This window comes from Boleophthalmus pectinirostris, unplaced genomic scaffold, assembly GCF_026225935.1.
Source record: "Boleophthalmus pectinirostris isolate CB_2022bp ecotype Guang Dong unplaced genomic scaffold, ASM2622593v1 HiC_scaffold_2, whole genome shotgun sequence".
NCBI lineage: Eukaryota > Metazoa > Chordata > Actinopteri > Gobiiformes > Gobiidae > Boleophthalmus > Boleophthalmus pectinirostris.
The window spans coordinates 27,012,945-27,030,459 of NW_026571152.1; the positions used below are offsets into that span (position 1 = coordinate 27,012,945).

The following is a 17,515-nucleotide window of genomic DNA, read 5'->3' on the forward strand; positions in this document are numbered from 1 at the left end:
AGACTTAAGCTACAAAATGAGGAAAACAGGACAATAGAAACAGCGCTATTTTAGGTGCAGGCTGAATTAGCATAAAAAGATGAGTACACACTTTTCTTAATTGCAGCTTTTATTCTCCTTTTCGGGGCATAATTACATTTTTATCATCCAACAAAACTGACCTAGAAACCCAAAACTGAGTTAATGGCTCTTTGCATTTAATGTGTGGTAATCACTTCGCAAATTGTACATAATTGTCACTAGTTTAGAAAAGTAAGAAAACTTCTCTAGAGTTCATCCCCTGCTTGTTACTGTCGAGATGATTGTCTGAAATGTTCCGCAGTATGACATTAAGTTTATCTGGCATTTATTCAGTTACAGGTTTTTGTTGCTCAGAAATACCTTGAAAAACATGCTGGGCCTGGTGGTGTTACTGGTGTTACTGTTAATGCTATATTGTGGAACATTCCAGGCAAGACAATAACATCTCCACGGAGAACAGATTTACATTTTCATTTTTTTTTGTGTTTGGGTGAGTTTAAGCAGCTTTTCTGTATTTTACCTAAACAAATGATAACGTATGCCTCTCTTTACAGTTGGCAGGGATCAGATTGGTCAAAAACAGGGACACCTGAGACATTTCTTGTATAAAACTGGGACAAATCACTGGTTTTGGATAAATCTGCTGGGACAGGGGACACAGGGCTCAAAACTGGGAATATCCTAGGTAAATAGTAGTTACAATGATAGTTCATCAAATCTGAGTCATTCAGCACAATATGTATAATTCAGAAATCTTTGGCAAGCTACTTGGAAGGGGGTGAAGAGCTACTGGTAGCTCCCGAGCTACAGGTTGGAGACCCTGGTGTAAGGAGTTTAAAAACACTGTGTAGCACTTCCTGTATTACCACGTGACATCACAAGGTGGGACAGAGAGCAGTCCTCAGCCTAAATATGAAGGGTCTGTGTGGTAAACATGTGTGAATGAAACAAAACACAACTGCATCTGATGAGGAAACAGTATTATAGAATAGATCAGAAAATAGCATAATATGGGCCCTTTAAAGGAAAAAGAAAGATGCAAGAGGTGGTCTAACTAAAAAGAGCCGTCAAACAGACTTAATAATTTACAAACAAGGAAATATCAAAAATGTGCTGATGCTGCGGCTGCCACCCACCTGAATTATGAATGGCAGTGCTTTTCAGGGTCTCTGTAATAATGTGCCTTTTCATTTCTACCTAATAATTGTTAACCTTTAAACTGTGCTTTCTGTTGTTAAGTCTCTGTTCTATAGTTGTCCAATGATGTAAAACAGGAAGAAATGAAATGGCAAAATGTGGTCCATCTGCGTACTTTGTCTCAGTGAACTTCATAAGAAAGATAATAATAGCAGGCAGGGTGCTACGGACAAAGTGGTGTTTGTTATGTTCAGCTCATTGTAGTAGATTTGTGGATTGGGACTCAACAAAACAAAATAAATAAACTTTGTCAACTGACACTGGGTTAAAACAATGTCAGTGAGTGGCACAGTACTATTATAAGGTTAAAGTACTTCCTGTAGTACTTCAGTTAGTATGATCACATATTTTGCCCTTAGAAATTCAACCTTCTGCCTATGTAGCAAAACAACAATATACACCTTGAATGCTTTTATTTTTTTTCACTTTTTGTTATGGACATGGTGGTGCGTGTGTGTGTTTTGTTATGTCTGAAATATTAAAGAACACATTATGTTATCATTTGCACATTTTTCAGTCCTAATATTCATCTAAAACACTGCTTCAAGAAAATTACAGTTGAGAACAAATACAGAGCATTGGGTGTATGCCGGTGGCAATGAAATTGGGTGATAATCGACAATATGGCGTCTTGAAAATTAAAGATTGCACAAACATGCATGGATCACTCCAAATACAACTTCGAGAGGGTAAATGAGAAGAGGAGACAACTACAACATGGTTAAAAGCGCTGAGTAATAGCTCTGGTTTAAATAAAAAGAAAATGGCAGCTCCATAATGAGGTGCGCGCACACACACACACATTTAAGAACACTGCAGTAGCTCAGGCCAAGTTAAATAAATATTTATACAACTGCTGACATAGGCCACATGTCGGCTACTACAGGAAGTCAACAAAACACATCTGGCACTATCACTCTCTCCCTCCATCACTGTCAATATTTACTTAATCTTTACATGTGTCATATAAAGGAAAAGGAGGAAAAAAGAAGTGGCCTATTTTACACTATTTTCAGATCGATGTTAATGTTGTTTCTTCATCAAAAACATACCTGGAGCTGAAAACCCCAACATGTGTGAATGAAACAAAACACAACGCCAGGTCTGTTTTTGAGGAAGTAGCAACATTCTAACATGGCTTAAATCTGAAAATGTCAATTGTGTGTACTATCAGACCTTTAAAGTCAATTAGTTTCTTAAAGCCTCCCCAGAAATCAGATAACTGAACTTGCAAGCTCCCTTTTGACGGCTCTTCTGATGAGCTTCTCAGAATTACCTTTTTAAATTTATCTGAAACTTGTCACCTTGACATTTTCTTTTTCATTCGGATTCAAGGGTTTAGAGGAATTGTTGCATCACCAGATCTGTCTGAAATAAATATGCATAAATTAAAAGCACAATTCCTCTGGGTTACCAAACCCTCCATGTTGAGGACACATACTAGTTTTTCTTTATTATATGGACAGGTCATGCTTCATGTCAAAGGTCAGACCCTGCAGAATTCGCTGAGCTCAAATGGAGGCTGTGTTAGTGCTGGTTAATGATTGGCTACAGGCGCTGAGCTTTTGGTAGAGAGTTCTCAGTTCACAGGGCCTTTTTTAATTATAATTTAAGATGGTTTTAGTCATAGAATCTGGAAACTCAAAGTGAGAACCTCCCCTTGTTTACTTATTAGATAATCATCTGGAGAATCACTACACCAAATGAAAATATAATGTATAATGTTTTTGTATGAAGAATAAATCAGCATTACAATAGTTATCAGTACAGTCAGTTAGTTTATTTCATATCTGGGGTCTCTAATAGGTAATGAGTTGTAACTTCTATAATATTTTCCTGACCAAAAACTGAAATAATAAATAATCAGAATATCTGTGTGTTTGACTTGTACTTCTTGTTGTTTGTTTAGGATTTAGTTTAATTTTGCTGTAATAAAGGAGGTGCAAGCATCTGGTAGCTGCTCTCATTCTGTCGTTGCTTTGATGGAGTGCTGCAGTAATAGGATGTGTATGTTTTATGGGGCGCTTGTTGCAATGCATGCTCTGAATTAAGCAGCTACAGTGATAATAAACCATATGTACTGAAAAAACATGCAACATAGTAGGTCAGATTTTTCTTTCATAATATTTGAACAGTGTAATTTAATAATCTCCAAACTAAAAATAATCCTGAATGTTTGTGTGTACATTTTTCTCTGTGCAGGGCCCAACACTTACGAGGATGCGGCCGCTTACATCCAAGCACAATTTGAGAGCAAGAACCGTTCTCCAAACAAGGAAATCTACTGTCACATGACTTGCGCCACAGATACAGGAAACATCCAAGTGGTGTTCGACGCCGTGACCGACATCATCATTGCCAATAACCTCCGAGGCTGCGGCTTGTACTGAGCGCGCCTGTTATGCCCCGCCCCCTTCCTCTCTCTCTCTGTCCCGCCCTTTCCTGCCCTAATCCCTCCTCTTCCTGTTCCTTTGACACTGCTGTGGAAACGACGATGGTGATGATGACGATTCTGCTGATTATTTAAAGATAAAAGAAAGAAAAATGCAACTAGGTACATATTAATTATGAGGATAATTTAAAAATAGGCATACGTATATATAAATATATATATATATATAATGTTTTTAGTTCTTGTCTCTTCTCGCTCCGACTCCTCCACATGTTCTTGGCTGCAGCCAGCCAGCCTTGGAAACTTGTTGAACAAAGTTGAAAAGCCTGTTTTCTCGCTCTCCTCTTTTCCAGCTGTTGTCACAACAGCAGTATATCATTTTTGCAATGTTTTTATTACTTTAAATATGATTTTTGTTTTATTTTTGTTGATTGTGTGTATATTTATTACAGTCTGATTTGTATTCACGTTATGCCTCACCTGACACCTTCATTTGTGTAATATTGTTTTATTCTTTTTGCCATAAGTAGTGAGATGTATTAACACATTTGGAAGATGTGACAATTGTAACAATAGCACTAAAATGCAGCAGGATCAGCCAAACCTTAAAACACAAAGACCTGCTCAAGTGATTTTAACTTTGTTTTTGTTTACATTAGATTTTAAAGCTGTTCTAATATGAATTTTAAACTTGTTTTGAAGTTTTGTATAAATTTACCTCCCATCCTTCATCCACAAGATGTTTTTATTGGCAGAAAGTCAGGCATTCTGTCCAGGGCGTGAACCGTCAGCCATCGCTGGTCCTGGCCGAGCCGAGAGCCAATAGGAAACATGCTAAAAGTCCAGTCAGTGCCATTGGATAGAGGTACTGTATGTAGATAGCTATGCTTTTAGAAGCAGTACACCTATCACTGTTAACCTCTAGAGTCTAGACCTACTAACTTACCATAGAATATACTCACTTCCTGGTTTGTCCTTGTTCATTAATTTATTAATTTATTTATTGACCAATCCCACACACTTCTCTGTATCTCATACTTCCACTAAGCCTTTTGTGTCACCTCATCTTTATGTGTTGCTTTGGTTTTTGCATGGTGTCCTTTCAGATGGGACTCCTCTCTCCTCCTGAAGCCTGACACAGATAGCATGAGATACTCAAGCCTTTGTATAAATAGAGCAGATATTACAGCTGATGACGAGCTTCATGTAGACACTGTTCAGAATAGTGACAAAACCTTTGATAAAAATAGAAAAAGACAATTAAAAACACAAAAATACAAGCTAGATGCTGTAGGAAGTGAGAGAGATGATTGGTTCCTGAACAAGGAGGGGCGGGGTCAGTACAAGTTGTAAAAAACGTCAAGGTCGGCTCACGTTTTATTTTTACTTTCGTTTTGAAACACTGAGCCTGTTTAAACGGAAATGATAAGGTCTACGGGCTAATGTTTCCACAATAAAACAAATATGATAATCCTTCACAAACCTTTCTTGTGCTTTGTAGCGACTGAACTTTTGTTGTCCCTTTTTGAAAAGAAAACTTAAGATGTTTTGCAGAGTTCGGCGGCAAAAGCGCGGCCTCAGATGTGACCCTGTGTCGTTGTGATGCTATGAACTTCCACTTCCTTTTTCAAACCATTTTTGCCTGTTTCCTGCATTTAGAAAAATAAAACGTGTCCTCACTTTAGCCTGACTCAGAACGAACTAAATATAATACTATAATAACAATATCTATTTTTTATGATTTCCGATGAAACCACTTTTTCGGGGGGAGAGCACGTTTCGACGCTGCGTCCGTTAGTTAGGGGCGCCGCATGTTGACACTCTTTTGACGCTGTACAAAGTCATGCTCCTTTCTTCTTCTACTGTTGTCTAATGTTTTCAGTTTTGACATACACTCGAGGTCTACAATGAAAAGCACAGTTCTCACGTCTCTCTCACACACACTTTGACACATACACACAAGTAGATTTGGACATTTGTTATAACTCCATACCTATTCTATGTTTCCCTCATTGCTCTATCTATCTATATAGGCCTCTCTCTTTGCCTTCTTGATTTCTAGTTTTTAAAAGAAAACAACTGTGTATAATGACATGATATACCTGTTTTTGGCATTCTGTTCCATCATTTTTTACCTCTTGGTTTTGTTTTATCCCAGTGAATGCTTTTTCTGTGCAGCTTTTTTTCTCTCCTCCTCTACTCCTCTTTAGTGAATGGTTGTTATTTCATGTGGGATGTCCGTGCTGGAAAAACCAATCGAATGTAGTGTTTACATTAAAAAGCCACTGTTTTCATGACTACAAAACTTGCTCTCTGTTTTCTTTCATGCACTGTGTGTTTAAGCCTATATTTTGCTAATAATATATAATCACACATAGATTCATTGTATTATGTTAAAGGAGGATCTGATTTTCTGATCTATGTCATAATGTTTCTTCCTCAAAAACTTACCTGGAGTTGTGTTTTGTTTTATTCAGACATGTTTAATAGACAATACAATACAAATTCTCTGTATTTAGGCTGAGTTCTTCTCTCAACCTGAAAACACAGTTCCACCTTGTGATGTCATGTGGTAATACAGTGCTCCACCGTGTTTTTAAGCTCCACAAACTGTCACTAGAATGATTTGGTTCATTTCAGACCGGAATAGCCAATCTCAACTGAACAAAAGGTAAAGGGGGTAGCTGTTGACTTGAAAACTACCGCTTCATGACATCACAAGGTGGAACAGAGCATTTTGAGCCTTGGAGATATAGACAGGCTTATAATAAAGGGCTACAAAAACATGTGAATGAACAAAACACAACTCCAGGTATGTTTTAGATGAGGTAACAGCATTATAACATGGCTTAATGTTCACAAAACCCAATTTTGAGTAATATAGGACCTTTAAAAATAATTAATTAAAAGCTTGTCCATGTTATAACTTCCGGGTGTCTCTATCAGTGTTGAGACCATGAAATGAGACCATGTTACAATTCTGATTAAACTAATGATGAAGGAACCCCACTGCAATATGTTTTTTTTTTTTTTATTGCACACTGTGTCTCCTTTAAGGTGGAAAAATTGTTGCAGGAGCTGAAGCTGGTTCCCTGCTGGTTGAGGAGGCCAATTTATTCTACTGTATGTCAACACACCTTAAAGACATAATGGAGTCACATGAGTGAACACACATCATGAGACAAAACACCACGGGATCCTTCCTGTTCTCTGGCCACACTTCAGATTTAAACACACGCAAACCCAAGTCAACAGGAAGAAAATTTAGGCTTTTGATACTTTGCAGCTGATGTTATCAACATTCCCTGGGGGTGTGATTCTAACTATGGGCACTGCTCTGTCTGATGCTCTGTCTGACTCAAATTAGACTTTAATCTGATCTTTGTTTTAACACAATCTGACAATAAAGAATTACTAAAGGTGAGCTGATTTGTGCTGTTAAATAAGTCCCTCTCAAATGAAATTACAGTTAGTCACTCTCACTATATTTGTGGAGAATCAAACCCTTAAGTAGGCCCATGAACGCTCATATTAATCAGGCTCATGAAAATGTCTTGTTTTGATGATTATTGCTAATGTATGCATTGTATCTCCATGGTAACTGCTGAACATTCCTCCATAGAAAATACATGCACTGCACCCCCCAGCGTAATGTCACTGCGAAATATCTATAGAAATTTATGTGGAGCAAGTGCTACATTTATATGGTGTCACTGAAACTGAGATTGTAGCACAAGATAAGGCGTAAAACAACTTATTTCTACCTATATAGGATTACCACTTCTTTTATTTGAGCTGATCCTGAGCTCTTGAGAGCCTTGCTGCTGTGCCCACGCCTGATGACAAACAGAATAGTAAATGCATGAGGCAGAGATGGAGGGAGGTTATGTCACACCTCGTTTTTACATCTACAGAGAAGAAGAGAGAGAGAGGAGAAGAGGGAGAGAAAGGAGAGGGGGAGAGAGATCCTTTCATCCTCCGAGCTGCTGTGGTGATGCTGGTTCACTGGGTTCAATTCAGCTCAGAGCCAGGCCAGACGGCAGCATCCACCAAGGAAAGACTCAAGTGTGGGAGGGCATCAGGGCGTTCACAGGAGACAGGATCTGCTCACCCCTCACACACACTTCTTCCTTCGGAGCTGAGAGATCAGTTATGTTTGGTAGATTTTTTTCTCAATACAGCACAAAAGAAGAAAAGTTATTTAAAAGTCAACTAACTTATTTTAGTTTAATAAATATGACAGTGGGGTAACACTTTAGAATAATAACACTTTAATTAGGTTACACATTAAAATGCTATATTATTCATAAATAGCAAACTGTAGCGTATATTAATAATTATTTAAGCTTAGTAAACTCTTAATTAATGCCCTAAGCCTGAATCATTCTTATTAAATAATTTGTGTTTGCTTTATGAAGGCTAATTACCTTGATTAAGGGTATTTAAAAGTGGTAGCCACATTAATTAATTCATTTTTTTTTTTTTTTTTTTTTTTTGTTTGTTTCACCAAGGCAGAGGTCCTGACTAATTCAGAGGATGTTTTCTCTTCTGTCGCCATGACAACGAGGCTATCCCTGAATGTACTGGATTCACAAGAAAGTGTCTGAATATTGCTATTTCTTTAAATTACTGTTTGTTTGTTTTTTTAAAGGTGCACTGTGTAACTTTTTGATTGAGGGTCTGTCATATGCCTATTTTTTATAGATATGTTATTGCTCTGCCTGGAATGTTCCACAATATGACATTAAACAGCTCTACCTTACATTTATTCCGTTACAGGTGGTTTTACAGCTCAAAATATATAGAAAAATGGACATTCTGGTTGAGTGAAGTTGCCGCTCCACAGATCTGACTTTTAACTTGGTGTGGTCTCCATGAAGCTAGGAGTGTTTAATACCATACTGTGAAATATTCCAGACAAAGAAATAACATCTGTATGGAGAAAAGCATTTGATGGACACTCCACTAGAAAAGTAACACAATGCACCTTTAAATAAGTCTACAAAGTTCCATACAGCGTGAGTCTCCAATTGTAACGGGTATGTTCTCAAAAATAAGTAAAGCTATTTCAATGACCGCACAAAACCCTTATTTTTCAACTATGCAGAAGAATAAGTGTTGGAATGAGAAAATAAGCTGGACCGTGAAGTTCTTTTGTAATCTAAGTGTCACTGTGCTGGTAAAGAGATAAAAGTACTGAGCTATTTTTAGATCCAGACTCACTGAAGAAGGTTTGGGACAGAGCAGGTTTGTATGGGGCGCTGGGGGGAGTAATGCACCGTGGAGCAAAGTGACAGCAGGTGACAGTGCATCTGTGGGAGGGTTTGGAAATGCTGACGGCTGAGCAAGGATTGGCTGAGGGTTGAGCATGCAAGGCAGTGATTGGATAAAAATAAAGAACTTGAGAGAGACAGTGAAAGTCTAACTTGTCTAACTTGTGGCTTGTTTTCATGGGGATGCTATTGCTTTGCCTGCAGTGCGCCACAGTGTGACGTAGAGTATAAGGATGTATGTATTTCCATGGTAACAGGCAAGTAACTTCAACAGGCCATGTTACAGGTCAGATCTTTCGAGATGTTACCCTGCTTACAGTATGAATGCATGTTTTTTGTTTAACTAAGCAATAATAACATCTGTAGTTGTATTAAATGTAAGATTTAAGTTTAATGTTATATTATAGAACATCTTCTCCAAGCAAGTGGTAAACCCTCCACCACAAAAGTTACACAGTGTACCTTTAAATTTCATCTTCACATTAGGCAAAAGGTGTTACAGGGACAGACAGTGCCGCACAGTAAAAACATGCAAGATGATTCTCATCTGGGATGTATTTGTGTGAGGTTGGCCTGTTCTCCTTATGCCTGGTTGCTATGGTTTCTTAAAATTTAAAAAATAAAGAACAGGAATGTACCTCATGAACAATAAAGGTCCCATACTACACAGAATTGACAATTGTGATATTTAAGCAATGTTACAATGTTGTTACCTCATCAAAAACATAACTGGAGTTGTATTTTGTTTCATTGACACATGTTTGAGTAATAATTAGTCTACATCTCCAAAGCTCAAAATGCTCTGTTCCACGTTGTGATGTCATGAAGCAGTAGTTTCAAAGTTAACAGCTACCTTTTATATTTAGAAGTGATGGGCAATTGCAGGGCTGAAATTATCCAAATGATTCTCATGAAGGTGTATGGAGTGTAAATACACAACAGGATTTGCCGATTAAACAAGTGTGAATAAAACAAAACACAACTTTGGGCATGTTTTTGATGAGGAAACAACCATTATAAAATGCGTAATATGGGCCCTTTAAAATATGTTAAAATGCATCAGAAAACGTGTCTGATGAAATGTGCCTGATGTTTAAAAATTCTAAACAGACTTCTGTGTATGTTAGTGTAACTGTAAATAAAAATGTAATAGTACTGGCAAATAAAATAAAATAAAATAAAATTCAAGCCTGGATAAAACTCACATAATTTAAAAAATCTTCTACTACTACACACTCAAAGAAACCTACAGCCAACAAAAGTGTGGTTTAGAAAAAAACTGTGGTTGGTCTATTAGACCCACTGTTTGAATGTTTGAGCAATGTGGTGTATAGATGTTTCATTAATAGTTAACATCCACAGTGAATGTAGTGACAAGACAGGATTCAATTATGAATGAACAAGAAACACAGTGACCTTTGAATTACATGCACAATACATGCAGTTGATTTTTACTCTTCCTGCTGCTCTTAAATGGAGTTGTCCTGTTTTTATATTTTGCCACTATGATTTACAGAGTACAGTGGCAGACTGGTTAGAGTTTGGATCAATGTGTCCTGTTGCTGTGTCCTTAGGCAAGACACTGTATTGATATTTTGCAGCTGATGTCATCAGCATTCCCTGGAGGTTTGATGCTAACTGAACGCACTGCTCAATCTGACATCTAACACAATCTGACCATAGAGACATTGACTTAGCTGGAACTACAACAGCTGAGCTGTCCGAGTTGTTAAACAAGACCATCTCAAATAACATCACAGTTGCAAGCTAGCGTTGCCAGAAGTTTTTCAGTTAGTCACTCTCACCTTTTTGTTCAAAATGAAACACTCAAACAGGACCATGACCATGTATTAGACACAGGCTCCTGAAAATGTGCTGTTTAAATCCATTTTGTGTTTATCATTCAGTTTTCAGACAAACCTTTTCAGCAATGCTTCCTAATGTGTGCATTGTATCACCACGGTAAACATTCTGGCATAGAGATATATGTAGAATACCCCAGCGTAATGTCACTGCAAATGTATATATGTGATTGGTGGTGGTCAGAAGGGCCAATGACTCTAACTGTAATATAATGTAATGCACTCTGTGTTTGAGCTTTTTAATTTATAAAAAGAAAAAAAAAACTTTCAATTGTGCCTATATTTTTGCACTGTAAAACTTCCTCAGCTCATTTATATTCAGTGTATTTTCAGGAGCTCACACAATGCTGGCTGATGGTGCTTATCTCTGCAGGGAAACGCTGTGTAAGTGAGAGCACATTTGAGGCTGATGTGGCAGAGGGAGGAGGACATGAGATCAGAGGGAGTTAAGGATGAGGACAGAATGAGGAATGGAAGTCTTAAAAAAAGAAAATATAGTAGAAAAGCTTCTCATTATTCATCTGGAGGTGTTTAGTCCAAGATTATCAGTGTGATGAACATGGCACCTCCCTGAGGCTCAAACACCACTACATCACTAACAAGCACTCTCATGTCTGATAACTGTTCTTTGAAGGACAACAAAACATGGAATATTTGAATATCATTTAATTTCTAAAAACTACACTGCAGATACTAGGTCACAAAGCAACCCAAAACAGGAGATAAAGTTGAAATATTTATTGTTATTACTGGTACTGAAGCAATTAACGGATTCTTGTTGATTAGAAATATTATGATATATTGCAAACAAATAAATAAATAAAATACTTTTTTTTTTAAGTCTTTCTAGAACGTGCAGATTATTACATTCAATTTAAAATGCTCTAACTTTGATCTAAATCAAGGAGAGACAGGGGACAGTGATTTGTGTGTGTCATTTGACCCGCTCCATCTGTCTCCACTGACTCCAGCCCTGAGGTCCTGGGAGATCCCCATCAGTCTGTGACAGCACCCACCTGCCCAAACCTGGCCTTTGTCTCAGAGATACAAAACTGCAGCAACACAACACACAATTCTGCCTCACAATTTGACCTTTGACCTTCAATATTTATTTTACTCAAAGGCGTCAAGGTTAAGCATTTAATTATATGTGATAATGTCCTCATATTTCACTGATGAGTTTCCTTTTCAGATGCAATTTTGAGGACTTTGCCATTTAAGAGACTGAATATATTGTTTAAAATGTGAATTGCAGTGTAAGTAAACTAAAAAATATACTTTTCCATCACTCTGAAAATCAGCAATTGTTTGAAGCTAGGAGCAAACAATTTCTTAGAAAATTTTTCGTTATTGTGCATTAAGGGCTAACAAGGGTCTGTGTCTACTGATAACGATTAAAAACATACGGGCCAAGAAATATTGCACTGTACTCCAGCAGCTCATCGGCCCAGAGGCACTGGTTGAAGGATCAGGATGGGTCAAATGCAGAGAATGAAATTTCCTCACGAGGGAAACAAAACATTTAAAAGTTAGTTGTCACGACAAATTAAACAATAATGGTCCAAATACACACAGAACAGAAAGTCCTCTCTGCACCTTTTGGCTCTAAAGTGAAGCGTGCGCTCCCCCTTGTGGCAGTAAAGAGACACTGCAGCACCACGCCCTCTGACCTGCGGCTTCAGGACAGAGGACAGCCACAACAGTCTCCTCCATAGGTCCTCCTCCTGAGCTCAAAACAGTCCCACACCCCCATCCCTGCCGCCATTTTAGATGCACAAACACACCACACACCAAAATCACATTAGTAATGATTGTCATCCCAGTCTCTGTTGCTAGGAGACCAGTCAGCTCAGAAGTCCCATTCACTTTTACGTAATAAAGTTGTCTCTTTTTTAATAAGCAGAGACTCCAAAGTTCAATGTCAAGTTCATTTTAAACAATAATGATAGGCTACATTCTGATAATGACCTGACTCTCTAAAACTGGGTTCATGTTTTTATCAATTTGTCTTTTCATTTCCAACTACACATAGGTTACCTACAGGTGTCATATTTGAACTGTCGTGACATGAATAAAAATGGAGTCTACTACTGGGCTACTATGAAAGTAATGAAACCTACTAACAGGCTAAATTAGTGGTTTTCAGATTACTAAATGTGATGATGTCATAGGCCTACTCCCAAATGAGAGAATAACACTGATAACACTGATCACTGATAACACTGTACTATATTACAACTAAAGTCTGCATTTAGTAATAATGAATTTAGCTGCCCGCACCTGTCGTAAATATTACACTCTGGTACAGTGTTGTTCTGAAGCCTTGAAATACAACAACAAACTGATTTGACCTACATTTTTTTATTTATTTATTTTACAGTCAGCCACACCATGCAGATACAAGAGAGGCGCAGGCTGATACTGATGCGAGGATGCTGAGCTAAACCTCCTTCCTCTGGATATTCAATTTGTCAAGTCAAGAGTCGCCGCTTCGGACAATGTCTCCCTCCAGTGGCGCATATTGCTCATAGCGCCGAGGGCCAAAACGAAACAATATCAGTTTCTCTTGAGTGTGAAGACCTACAAAGTCACTTTCGCTTAAATGTTTAGCCTATGCCGTGAGTATTTAACCTTTCGACCTGAGCCCTTTATTGGGCTACAGAAGATCTAATAACCACTGTCTTAAACAGGGGGTGTCATCTGCCTATGGCTTGATGGTGATTAAATTAAATCACATTTATCTTAATAACTTTAATGCGCACCGTGCGCACGAGACAGACTGGCGGACAACGACACTGGAGGCTAAATACTAGACCAAGCTCTGATCCAAATTTGTCTTCAGCCACGGGATCCCACAGTCTGGACAGAAATAAAGCGCTCGCGTCGTCTGAGCCCTGTACCGTGTGTGTGCGTGTGTCCGTGCGTGCGTCTGTCTGCGTAAGTGCGCGAGGACGGTCCCAGTCGCTGATGTAACCGAACAGATCCCAAGAGCAGCCCTCTTTATGAAGTTCACTGCTAATCCTGTCTGTAACTAATGACTGTTTCATCAAGAAACCTTTATGGTACATCGTGCCCTAGACTTAGAAGTCAGTACCACCTCATGCTTCTGACTCTGTACGACCCGAACTGTCTACTACCAAAATGCTATCTAGGACTATGTTTGCAGACTTAAGGCCTAATTTATTGTTTTGCTGCACACTGTAGACTAGACCCATTTTTAAAACAACCATGATAACGCGTGATCACAGAACAGCTGGGGCAAGTTCATGAACCCCTGCCGCCACAGGTTTCTGCTCTGCTGCACAGATACAAATATTTCTATATCTTATTTGTTTTTACATAAAATTAGAATGCACAACATAAAAAAAAATAACTAGCAAGGTTTAATGGAAGTCACTGTCAAAGCGTTTCATGTTATTCAAGATTTGTGCAGGTCTTGTATTTAACAGACTCCAGAATGAAAGATGCAGGCTTTATTAGCAGCACTGGAAGATGCTGCAGAGGCGGAAATGGCCTGATAAATATTTAAAAGGCATCAATAGTTTAGGCACACTGCAGCTAATGATGGTACAGTCACGCTGACAGTGTAGGTAAACGTGAGTACTGAGGACTCTCTGATGCCAGCCCTCACTGAAGGAGAAATAGGTGCTTTTTCTGCTGCCTCAGCACCTTCTGTGTGTGAGTGTGTGTTCAATAATTCTCACTGACTCCACTGCACAAACTACACCTGCGAGTTTTACAAAGCACCTCTGACTTTTATTCTAATCAATGCACATTATAAATTATCTTACAGAATGAATGGCCTAAATAATTGTAAGTCTTTATAGAAGTTACCATGGTTCATATCCAAGTCACTAATAATAATTTAAAAAAGGAAGCTGGTGTAATAATACATGTCTCCGTTTATCACAGACATAAACCTTAATATCCTCCGTGTTGGGAAGTAACTGAATACAAGTACCAAGAATACATATTCAGAATACTAATTTTGAAGAGTTACTTTTTCATCTGGTGGTAATTAGAATACAATTTCTTTACTAAAATCTAAGTATTTCGGCTTGAATCTGCGAGATATCAGAGAAAAATAGAAAACACAGCTTTTGTGGGGGTGAATGTGCAATCTTTCCATCTCCAATTAATGATAAATAAATGGTGAAACAAACATATACCTATTTTTAATCCTATGATATGTTTTTACAGTTTAAATTAAATGTGATGTAAAAGTATTAAGAATACAGTACTCTAATTGGACCATGTTGGAATATGCTACAAAATACATTTCAGTTCAGATATTTAATATTATACATTTCCAAAGTATTGTTTCCACCCTAAATATTGTAATGCATGGAAAAAGTATTTCAGAACAGTAATTAAACTTTACACTTACTACATATCTAACTCTGAATCTCCTGTGCATGTGTAGAAGCCTGAGCAGATGAGAGCTGCGTGTGAGAGCTGAAACCACAGATTCTCTGATTAATAAATGAACCTTTTAGTGTGTCACGGTCTGTGTTGTTCTTCACTCACAGTGTTTGGCCCCCAGCGCTCAGCCACGGGGGCATCTTCAGTGCAGTGTGAGGGGGGTAGTTGTGTCCGGGGGCAATAGAGGGGGGCAGGTTTGGGACAAATCAATGACACATCTCCCAGGGACCAGTGGTGTATTCAGGGGCACCACTGGGAGCATATGCTGTAGCCTGGGGCCCCTGTGCTGGCCCTCTGTGTGTAGATAATGTTTAAATGTAACAAACGTTTAGCCTTTATTCCAATCAGTAGGAACAGACCTCCAACAGATTTAGAAACATGTGCTGTGTCAGGCAGCGCTTCAGACAGGGCTGGTTATGCTCACAACTTAAGGCACTTTTGCATTAACAATAAATCATTATTATTACCCAGTTTTAATTCATTAGAATTATCGTATTGTCAAGAAAATGCATTGTTAGACTGTATATCATAACATTAAAGGTCCAATATTACACAAAATGGATTCTTGTGAGCTTTAAGCCATGTTAGAATGATGTTACCTCCTCAAAAACATACCTGGATCTGTGTTTTCTTTCATTCAAACATGTTTAATTTATTCTGGGTTATTAGTCTGTCTGCATCTCCAAAGCTCAAAAAATAAATTTTGTTCAGAAGAGACAATTTCAGGGCTGAAACCATCCAAATTATTCTGGTGAAGGTGTATGGAGTTTAAAAACATCATGGAGCACTTTCTGTATTGCTACATGAGGGATGTAACAATAACCAAAATATTGTGATATTGTATCATCAAAAGTCTCACAATAATACCATGGGCTGTCACAATATATTGAATTACAAAATCCTTAGCTTAAATGCATTGTTTTATAGTAGCAATAGCTAATAAACATCGGGAACTACATATCCCATGATTCATTTCAGTGCAGACAACATGAAAAAATATGTTTTAAGTTAAATTCTTGGGATTATGACAATAATAATTCACACCAAACTCTCGTCAGGGTATTTTAAAAGCAAAAACGCATCCTATCTACACTTATATTATATAATCTCTGCAAAATATCGCAATAAATATCATACTGTGAGATACATATTGTGATAATATCGTACCGAGAGATTTGGATATCGTTACCTCCCTAAAGACATCACAATGTGGAACAGAGTGTTTTCTGTTTGAGAGAAGAATATGTTGAGTTTGTGTGTCAAACGTGTGAATGAAACAAAACACAACTTGAAGTATGTTTGTGATGAGAAAACAACATTATAGTCGTCCAGGTAGGATCCATGGCAAAATTTTGTCCATTTCACAGAACTGAATTTCTCCTTAGCTAAAGTTCAGAAAATAGAGTCATAATTTATACATTTACTTCCTTGGAAAAGTCTGTGTTATTGCTCCCATGCAGCTCATTAGTAGTAATAGTACAGCCTAATAGTTGCCTGGCATGACATCTCTCTGTATTTTCAATTGGGGAAATGTATATTCTGGATCCAGGCAAAATAAAAGTGCCCAACCCAATAAATCAAAATCTACCCTTTGTGACAAGTTGGCAAGCGCTACCCATTTTTTCATTTGAAGGTTTAATTGTTGCATTGTTCATTATTTATTACTTTGGAACGCACTGCAAGATTCCAAGGGCTGCATTGTACGAGACGCAATTATAAAGTAGGTATTTAATTCTCTGTAAAATTCTGACTCATTAAAGTGAAGAAATGTGCATAGATTTATTGTAGTCGCAGGGGATCCTCTTCACAAATAGTAAAAAACAAACAACAAGCATGTCAGGACAGAGGAGCAGCGGAGCCTTTGAACCAGCGGCTTCTGCTGGATCACAGTTTAATTAACAAGTGTGTGGAATATTATGAAACTCCTCGGGGAATGGAGAAGCCCTGTTGTTTACTCTGTGTGTGCTCTGTGTGTATCAGCATGTATAGTGTGTGTGCATTTGTGCTGCAACTCATGGGCGTGTTCATTGCACAATTGAACAATAATCCCTCATTATGTTGCAATTACTAAAATGTCTGACTTGAAATACTTTACGAGGCAAAAATATGTTTCTTAGCATTTGGTTCTCTATTGTAGTAGTTTGTTTGGGCTCATCTCTTTCTCATTTGGTATTGCAATTTTATACTTTAAAAGTCTTAAATTATGCTAAATTGACTTTTGTGAGCTTTAAGACATGTTGTAATGTTTTAGCCTCCTCAAAAACAGACCTGGAGTTGTGTTTTGTTTCATTATGCATTATTATGTCTGTTTACATCTCCAAAGCTCAAAATGCTCTGTTCCACCTTCT

At 37.9% G+C, this 17,515-nt stretch overlaps 1 protein-coding gene across 1 annotated transcript in view; it reads left to right on the forward strand.

Annotated features, from left to right (window-relative positions):
• The window catches only part of gnao1a (guanine nucleotide binding protein (G protein), alpha activating activity polypeptide O, a), a 93,707-nt gene extending 87,800 nt beyond the window's left edge, over positions 1 to 5,907 (forward strand). Inside the window, exon 8 of the mRNA XM_020935210.2 lies at positions 3,421 to 5,907. Coding sequence (XP_020790869.1) covers positions 3,421 to 3,608 — 188 coding nt within the window. The 3' untranslated portion in view covers positions 3,609 to 5,907. The remainder of the gene's footprint in view (positions 1 to 3,420) is intronic.
• The last annotated feature ends 11,608 nt before the right edge of the window (positions 5,908 to 17,515 follow it).